General features: G+C 57.4%; 1 protein-coding gene across 2 annotated transcripts; it reads right to left on the bottom strand.

Moving 5' to 3' along the window:
* Positions 1-407: 407 nt before the first annotated feature.
* LOC104679775 (cytochrome P450 11B2, mitochondrial) lies at positions 408-6,274 on the bottom strand. 2 transcript variants are annotated; one of them, XM_010385479.2, is made up of 9 exons: positions 6,036-6,274; positions 5,495-5,650; positions 3,479-3,678; positions 3,132-3,335; positions 2,692-2,846; positions 1,717-1,883; positions 1,250-1,328; positions 976-1,173; positions 408-521 (listed from the first exon to the last, which is right to left on the bottom strand). In XM_010385479.2, the coding sequence occupies exons 1-9, from the start codon at positions 6,272-6,274 to the stop codon at positions 408-410; spliced, it is 1,512 nt and encodes a 503-aa protein (XP_010383781.2). The 2 variants fall into 2 exon arrangements, with proteins under 2 accessions (XP_010383781.2, XP_010383782.2); XM_010385480.2 differs by lacking the exon at positions 976-1,173.
* Positions 6,275-8,095: the final 1,821 nt, after the last annotated feature.

Below are 8,095 nucleotides of genomic sequence, written 5' to 3'. Positions count from 1 at the left end.
GAGGCTGTGGCCAGGGGAGAGGAACAGGGACATGTGAGAGTAGGCAGGAGGGCAAGGGACAGAATCATGGTGCCCTTGCATGGCCACACGAGGAGCCTGGAGCCAGCGCTGGGAGGGGTAGAGTCAAGCTGTCCAGTGGGCACTGCTTGCTGGAGAAGGGGCCAGTGGGGCTGGGGACAAGGCCAGGCCCTGCCAGCAAGATCGTCCCCAGCTGTGCCCTGGCCTTGCTGTTTGGTAAACCTGGAAAGCCCCGGTCCTGCAGGCCCTGGGGAGTTCCATTTATGCAGGAACTGGCTGGACAGAGGAGTGACTCAGGAGGCTGTGCATGTGGGAGAGAAGAAGGGTAGCCTGGGGTCAGGCAGAGGGAGGCTGGTGGCCAGGCTGGGACCCTGGGTGCAGAGGCACGACTAGTTGATCGCTCTGAAAGTGAGGAGGGGGAACGTGCCGGGCCTCAATATGAAGCTGTAGACCATCTTTATATCCTCTTGGGTTAGTGTCTCCACCAGGAAGTGTTTCAGCACCTAGGACAGAGGCCAGGTTTCCATCTGGCCTGGTCAGCAGTCCACGGACCTGGGGCAGCTTCCTCCCATCCTCCCAGGTGCAACAATTACGCTGAAGGGGGAGCAGCAGCCTGGGCCCCAACCTATCCCATTCCTGGCCAGCCCCACCTTATAGACCAAACCCAGACTGAATGCTACCCAGGTCTTGCCCAAGCCCCATTATCCTGTATAGGCTCCCCATTATCCTGCACAGACTCCACCCTACTCCCCTAGTCCCCACCTCACTGTTTAGAAGCAACCTCACCCAGACCCTTCACTGTCTTGCTCAACACAGACCCTCCCTGGTCACGCCGACCTCAACCAACCAAGGCCCCATCCAGTTCCCAGATGTCAATCACACCTTGCAAGCCCCGCCCCCAGTGTGCAGGCCCCGCCTCTGCTGCCTAGGTCCCGCCCCCGCCCCAGGCCTGCTTACATGGTGCAGCAGCAGCAGCATCTCCGCTTCTGCCAGGCGCCGCCCCAGGCACTGGCGCATGCCAAAGCCAAAGGGCACGTTGTGGAAGTTCTTTCCAGAGCCCCTGATGTCTAGCCAGCGCTGGGGATTATAGCGCTCAGGCCTCGGGAACACGGCGGGGTTGCGACCCAGCGAGTAGAGGAAAACCTGCACCAATGTCTGCGAGCGCAGAGCGGGGATCAGGGAATGATTGGGGAGGGAGGTTCTCAGCTGGAGGGGTGTGGGGCTCACTCACCCCAGCTGGGATGTGGTAGTTCTGAAGCACCAAGTCTGAGCTCACCACTCGCTCCAAAAACAGACCCACAGGGTAGAGCCTGGAGGTGGGGGCATCCACAGAAAGGGTCCTCAGCTGGACGGGGCTTCCCGTGCCCTCTGCAGCCTTCCTACCCAAGAGCCCGCTAGAGGTCCCCGGGAAGCCCAGGTCGTGAGGAAGTGCTTCCTTGCACCTGCCGAGCCGGCCAAACCTCCCCTAACCTGAGCAGCCCCAAGCCCAGAAGGACATGCCCACGTTAATCCCAAGGCTTGAGAGATTCCAGAGGAAGAAGAGCTCCCTGTCCTTGAGGGAGAGGAAGAGCAGGTGCAGGGGGAATGGGCTGCTGGGTGACACTGCTTATCAGCCCAGCTTCTGTCTGCCACCACCCAGTGGGGGCTGCTCTCCAGGCAGGGGGCCAGGGCCACAGGGAGGGCTCAGCTAGCACCCACCTCAAGGTCTCCTTGAGGGCCGCCCGCAGCAAGGGCAGCTCAGTGGTTGCCTTCTGGGGATGTTCACTGATGCTGGCAGCGGCGGCCAGGCTCTCCTGGCGCAGGGCCTGCTGCACGTCGGGGTTCCGAGCCAGCTCAAAGAGTGTCATCAGCAACGGAAACGCAGTCTGCAGGAGCCACGGCTGCAGGGTCAGACCTTGCACAGGAGGACTCAGCCCCCAGGACACCCCTCCCAGGACAACCTCCTTGTGAGGGGTGGAGACATGCATGCCCTGAGCAGACAGAGCCCTGGGACCCTGGATCTGAAACCTTGATGACCACTTGGGCCAGTTTTCCTGACTTCTTCAGGGAAAGGTGACCCCCAACTCCACCAAGGCCCAGGTCCCCTGCAGCCTCTTCAGGGTGGGTTCTCACAGCCACCATTAGGGCAGGGGGGCTAAACCTCAGCATCATCCAGGGAGTCCTGGAGCCCCAGCTCCCTCTGCTTCCATTAGGTTCTCCCCACGGGGCACTCACAGGCCCCACCGCACTGGCTGGAGCCTGTGCTGCTGTCTTCCCCACAACCCTGCCCTCCCATGGATCTCCATTTCTGGCCCCAGGTGACCAGGCACACTGGGAAGGGTGCCCTGTGGAGTCCTCCAGCCACCTCTCAACCCTCCTTCTCCTCGTACACCCAGAGCTTTCCAATGGGGACTGAGCTGCTGTGTGTCCAGGGCCTCGTCCAACTTTCTTCCAGCCTGGAGCATGTTCCCCACACAGGTAACTGCAAACTCTGTCTCCTGTGAGGGGTAGCTCACGTTTCCCCTCCCCTGCAAATCTCATCCCTTAATAAATGGAGGGGGAAGGCTGAGGGCAACAGAAATGTGCCTGTAGCCTGGGGATGGGGCACGTGGGTGCCATGTGGCATTGGCAGGCACTGCCTGGGAGGCAGGCTTGGCATCACCCTCCCTGGGTGGGGCTGGTTGCCGGCCTGACCGTGTCCACGCTCCCTGCAGTGAGTTCCATAGAGTTGGCCTTGATGGCTTCTAGTGACAGTTCTGCATTCAACAGGAGTTCCGCCACGATGCCTGTGTAGTGTTGAGGGCGGCTGAAAGCCAGTTCCTGATAGATTTTCTGGATACAGTTGTCGCCTGTCCGGGGAGCAGGAGACAGCCCTCAGACCTTGGTGCTGGGAAGCGTCCTTCAGTGTCCTCCTCCTGCCCAGCCTGCCCCAACACCCAAGTCTCCTCGCTCTCATCCCAAAGTCTCCAGATCAGCCCAACCCAGCCCCAGACTCACACCGATCTCCCTGGCAGGACTGTGAGGAACCCCCGGCGCCTCCCAGTGGCCTCCATTCCCCGCCGGGTGGTGGAGAGGGAGAAACTGGGTTCCATGGTGTCCCTTCCCCATAGCACTGCCTGGGTCCCTGGCCTCACCGTACTGGAAGATGCAGTCCCAGGCCTCAAAGTGCTCCTTCCACACCTTGGGGCTGGTCCAGCGAGACAGGCTCCTGGGCATGAACATGAGCTGGACGGTGGATTTGAACATGACCTCCAGGGCATGGAGGAAGTTCAGGCTGGCAGAGCTGGGGCTGTGGCCAACCAGGCCCAGCCGCTCTCCAAAAAGAGCTAAGTTGCTGGCTGTGGGGAGGATGCACTGCTGAGCACAAGGAAACCTCCTGGGGAGGCCTCCAGGCTGCCTCCCCTCACTCCCTCCAGCCCCCCGTCCCCGTCCCTGGCCACTCCAGGGTCTCTGAGGCTGGACCTTTCCACCTGGCCCACACCTTCTATGGTGTAGTGGAAGATGCTGGGCTGGACGTCCAGGGTCAGGCTCCCCCGGGCGTTTTGCAGCACCTTCTTCCTCAGGGCCTGGGAGAAGTCCCTGGCCACCGCGTCCACCATCGGGAGGAACCTCTGCACGGCCTTGGGCGACAGCACATCTGGGTTCAGCCGCAATCGATTGAAGCGCCATTCAGGCCCATTCCTACAGAGGCCAGGGCAGAGCTTGTGAGGCCGCCCCAGAAACACACAGGCCCTGACCCGTATCCCATCCTCCTTGTCCCCAAGGGGAATCGGCCTGCAGGGAGCTGACTGGGGGCCCTGGCGGAAGCTGCCTGTTTGTGTTTGAGCTGCAGCCTTTTCTCAGAGCAGCCTCCAGGTGCTGGGCAAAGGCTACTCAGGTCTAAGCAGGGATGAGACGGTAGCTTCTACCCGCAGGTGCTGAGGAGGTAACTGAGGTCATTCCCAGTACCTGGCACCCCAAGGCTGGCACCACCTCACCCATGCAGGCTCTCCCTGTAGTGGGAGGGGAGGGCTTTTCTCCTAAGGAGGAGGTGATCTCTGGTATCAAGCTTTCCCCATCTCGCCCACACAGTGTTCCAAGGGGAGAGACCCTGGCTGCCCTCTCCTCTCCGCCCTTCCCTGCCCTGGGCACAGTGCCTCTGGGGCAGCAGCCTCTGCCTGCCTCTGTGAAATATCTGCATCTTCTGCAGGGCAGGAACCGAGCTCTGTGCCTCATGCCATCCTCACCCACACCCAGAGTGCCTTGGGGCTCCATGGATGCCCCCAGGGAATGGTGGGGAGGAATTTCCCCTCTCAGTCACATCCTGCAAAACTCCTTTATTTATGTCCAGCTGCCTGCTGTCCCGAGTTGACAGTGATGACAGACAGAAGACACACATGCACACGTGTTCCCGTGCAAGACCTCAACACACATGTGTGAAGTAACCCATGTACACATGTGCACAGACACTACACCCATGCCGGCACCTGCACAAGCACACACAGAGACACCCGTGCCACACACCACACCTTACATGCACACACAGACACTTGTGTACATGCACATGCACACACATGTTCAAATGCAGGTGCAGAGTAACACACAGCATGTGCACAGATGCGAGACACGCACACACACAGGAGCACTCTCCTTCCTTCTGTTATGTGCACCCAGCCTCCTGGACTGCCTTCCTGGGTTCTGATTCCCTCCCAGATGTTGTCTATAGGCCAGCCTCAGTGAAGGCCCTGAACCACCGGTGCCCTTTTACCTAAATCCCGCTACTCCCAAGAGAATTCCTTTCCTGCCATGGAGTGGGGGCTGTCACCACTGTGACATCCTCATCCAGTCCTTCCCCCATCCTAATGGCAACATCCCTGCAAGTGACCGACTTCAAGCACCAGCCTCTCCCTGTCCACCTGACCAGGTGCCAACCTCTCCACGGGCCAGGAAACATCCTCCCCAGTGCCATCAACCACCCCACCTCATGCCTTGCTTCTGAGAACAAGGGAGCCACCAACCACCTGCGTCCCCACCTGCCTCCTGCCCAGGACTCTCCCCATCACAAGGTTTACCGGGACTATAGGGACCATGAGCGCCCTGAGGCCAGCTGCAGCCCCGGTGAACACCAGGCTCAGCACTCACAGCCTGTGACCTGGGCCGGTGGGAGTCCCCTTCTCAGGACCTCAGTTTTCTGACCTGTGGGAAGGAGAGTCCCCAGACCGCGAGAGAAAGAAGCTGCCGAGGTCGGTGCAGAGCGGGTTCTCGCTACACAGAAGGGCTCATTGCTCTGCAGCCTCTCCTCTGCAAAGGTGCCCATGCCCATTTCTCTACCACTGCCCTGCTTCCCCCAGTTGTAAGGCAGACATGACCCCACGGGATGGCCATCCTCCGGGCTGGGTGCTCACCCTCACAGCCCACCACACAGGCTCAGAGTGGATGTGCTTTCGGGTCCTGCCTCTCACCTCCCCACCACACCCAGGCTGCCCACCCTGCTCCCAGCTCCCAGCTTGCCCCTCACAGCAAGAACACGCCACATTTGTGCCCACGATGTTGTCTGTAGGCCACCCAGGGCTCCAGGCTCATCCTGTGGGGATGCAGGCTGTCCACCTGCTGTAGCTTCTCCACGTCCTCCGGCAGCATCACACACACCATGCGTGGTCCTCCCAAGTGGTACCTGTGGGGCCAAGCACAAGGCCCTGCTGCATGGGGTCATGCCCCCCGACCCCACCCTGAAGTTCCAATCCGAAGTGTCTCCTGTCCACCCTCCCCGCTCCTGGATTAGCGGCTTCACAGCTGAAGCCCTCCTGCTGGCTCCCGGAAACCTCCCAACTTTAGTGCCTCTGAGTCCTGCCCTCTCTGCAGCGAGCTGGGGTTTGCTCTGTACCATCCCCTGCACTGGCAGAGCCACAGACCAGCACATGCTGCACTCCCTCCCCATCCTCCAGAGGATGCAGAATGCCAGGGCCTCCTGGGAATGGCAGTGCTGTGTGCCCCACAGGGTCCTGGGCAGCAGGGGCAGGGCTCTGGGTGTTCCCAGCGAGGGCCAGGGAGGGCTTTACCTGAAAATGGGCCCCAGTTCCTGGAAGGTCTGGTGCAGCTCCAGGTGCAGGTGCTCATAACCCTGCTCCCTCCAGATCTGCAGCAGCCTCAGCCACCTGTTGCCTGGACGCTGGGGTATGGCTTCAAAGGGCAGCACGGTACTGGGGGCCCGAGAGGCTCTAGTGCTTAGTGCCTGTGCCCTTTGCAGGGACAGCCAGGGTGCTGCCATGCACACCTCTGCCTTTGCCCTGAGTGCCATTCCAATGCTCTCTCTACCCTGTTCAGCCCAAATCCTTTTATCTCACCCGGGAACCTGCCCTGGAAACAGATCACGTCATGGGAGAACTGGCTCTGGACCTGCCTGAAACTCTCAGAGCGAAGGTCAAGGCTGGAGGTCCCCAGCCAAAGGTAGATGAAGGAGAAGTCAGGTGCCTAATCCACTATTGCTGCAAGTCCTGCTGGTCTGAGGATGCTGAGAAGATGCGTGGGGTCTGGACGGGGGTCCATGCTGGTGGCAGGTGGTGGGACGTGGCCTCTCCTTTCTCCAGGACTGAAAGGAGCAAAATGGATGGGGACTTTATCTTATCGTGAGATGAGAGGGGGCCTTGGATTCTTTTAATAGACTTTGTTTTTATACCACAGATTTAGTTCATTGCAAACTTGATCCAAAACTGCAGGAAATTTCCATGTAGCCCCTGCCCTGACACAGGCACATCCTGCACCACGGGAGCACGCTGGTTCCATGTGAGGAATCTGGAAACGTTATCAATCAGGGTCCTGGATTGGCATGGGGTCTCCTCCTGGTGGTGAACATTCTGTGGGTTTTGACAAATGTATGTGATTTGCATCCCTGCTTGCAGGATCCTACGGTATTTTCACTGCCTTAAAAAGAGGGAAAGAAAATCCATGCTCTGCCTGCCCACCCGTCCTGCCCCAGCCTCTGGCATCTCCGATCTTTTCATCGTCACCATGCTTTGGCCTTTTCCAAAATGTTGTATAGTTGGAATGACACAGTTTGTAGCCTTTTCAAAGTGACTTATCTCAGTTAGTGATATGCATGTAAGGTTCCTCCATCTCTTTTCATGGTTTGGTAGCTCATTTCCTTTTTGTTTTTTTTTCTAGAGGCTGGGTCTCACTTCTTTAGTGGTTGCCCTAGAGTTTGCAATATACACTTAAAACTCATCCTCCAAGTCCACTTTCATATAACACTATACAGCTTCAGAGGTAACGCAAGTACTTTACAATCATCAGATATTCTTAAGCAGGGCATAGTGGCTCATGTCTGTCATCCCAGCACTTTGGGAGGCCGATGCGGGTGGATCACCTGAGGTCAGGAGTTCGAGACCATCCTGGCCAACATGACGAAACCCTGTCTCTACTAAAAATACAAAATTAGCCAGGTGTGGTGGCGCATGCCTGTAATCTCAGCTACTTGGCAGGCGAGGCAAGATGAGTGCTTGAATCAGGGAGGCGGAGGTTGCAGTGAGCCAAGATCATCCCACTGCACTCTAGCCTGGGCTGCAAAGCAAGACTCCATCTCAAAATAAAATAAATAATAAGATATTTTTAATTCTACTCACCCATCCCTTGTATCATTGCTGTCCTTCATTTCACATATACATAACTATGATCATCAAATATACATTCTGACTTTTATTTATGTATATTTGTTTATGTATTTATGTATTTATTTATTTTTGAGACAGAGTCTCACTCTGTCGCCCAGGCTAGAGTACAATGGCGTGATCTCGGCTCATTGCAACCTCTGTCTCCCGGGTTCAAGCAATTATTCTGCCTCAGCCTCCCAAGTAGCTGGGATTACAGGCATGCACCACCATGCCTGGCTAATGTTGTATTTTTAGTAGACACAGGGTTTCACCATGTTGGCCAAGCTGGTGTCGAACTCCTGAACTCAGCTCGGCCTCTCAAAGTGCTGGGATTATAGGTGTCAGCCACCGTGCCCGGCCTATTTTTGTTGTCATTGTTTTGTTTTAGCAAACTCTTGGATCAATTAAGATTAAGAAAAAATAAAAGGCTTTGTTTTCTCTTTACTGATTCCTTCTGAAATGCTCTTCCTTTC

Source organism: Rhinopithecus roxellana, chromosome 17 (assembly GCF_007565055.1).
Source record: "Rhinopithecus roxellana isolate Shanxi Qingling chromosome 17, ASM756505v1, whole genome shotgun sequence".
NCBI lineage: Eukaryota > Metazoa > Chordata > Mammalia > Primates > Cercopithecidae > Rhinopithecus > Rhinopithecus roxellana.
The sequence above is the reverse complement of the archived record's forward strand: the minus strand, read 5'-3'. Positions and strand labels throughout refer to the sequence as shown.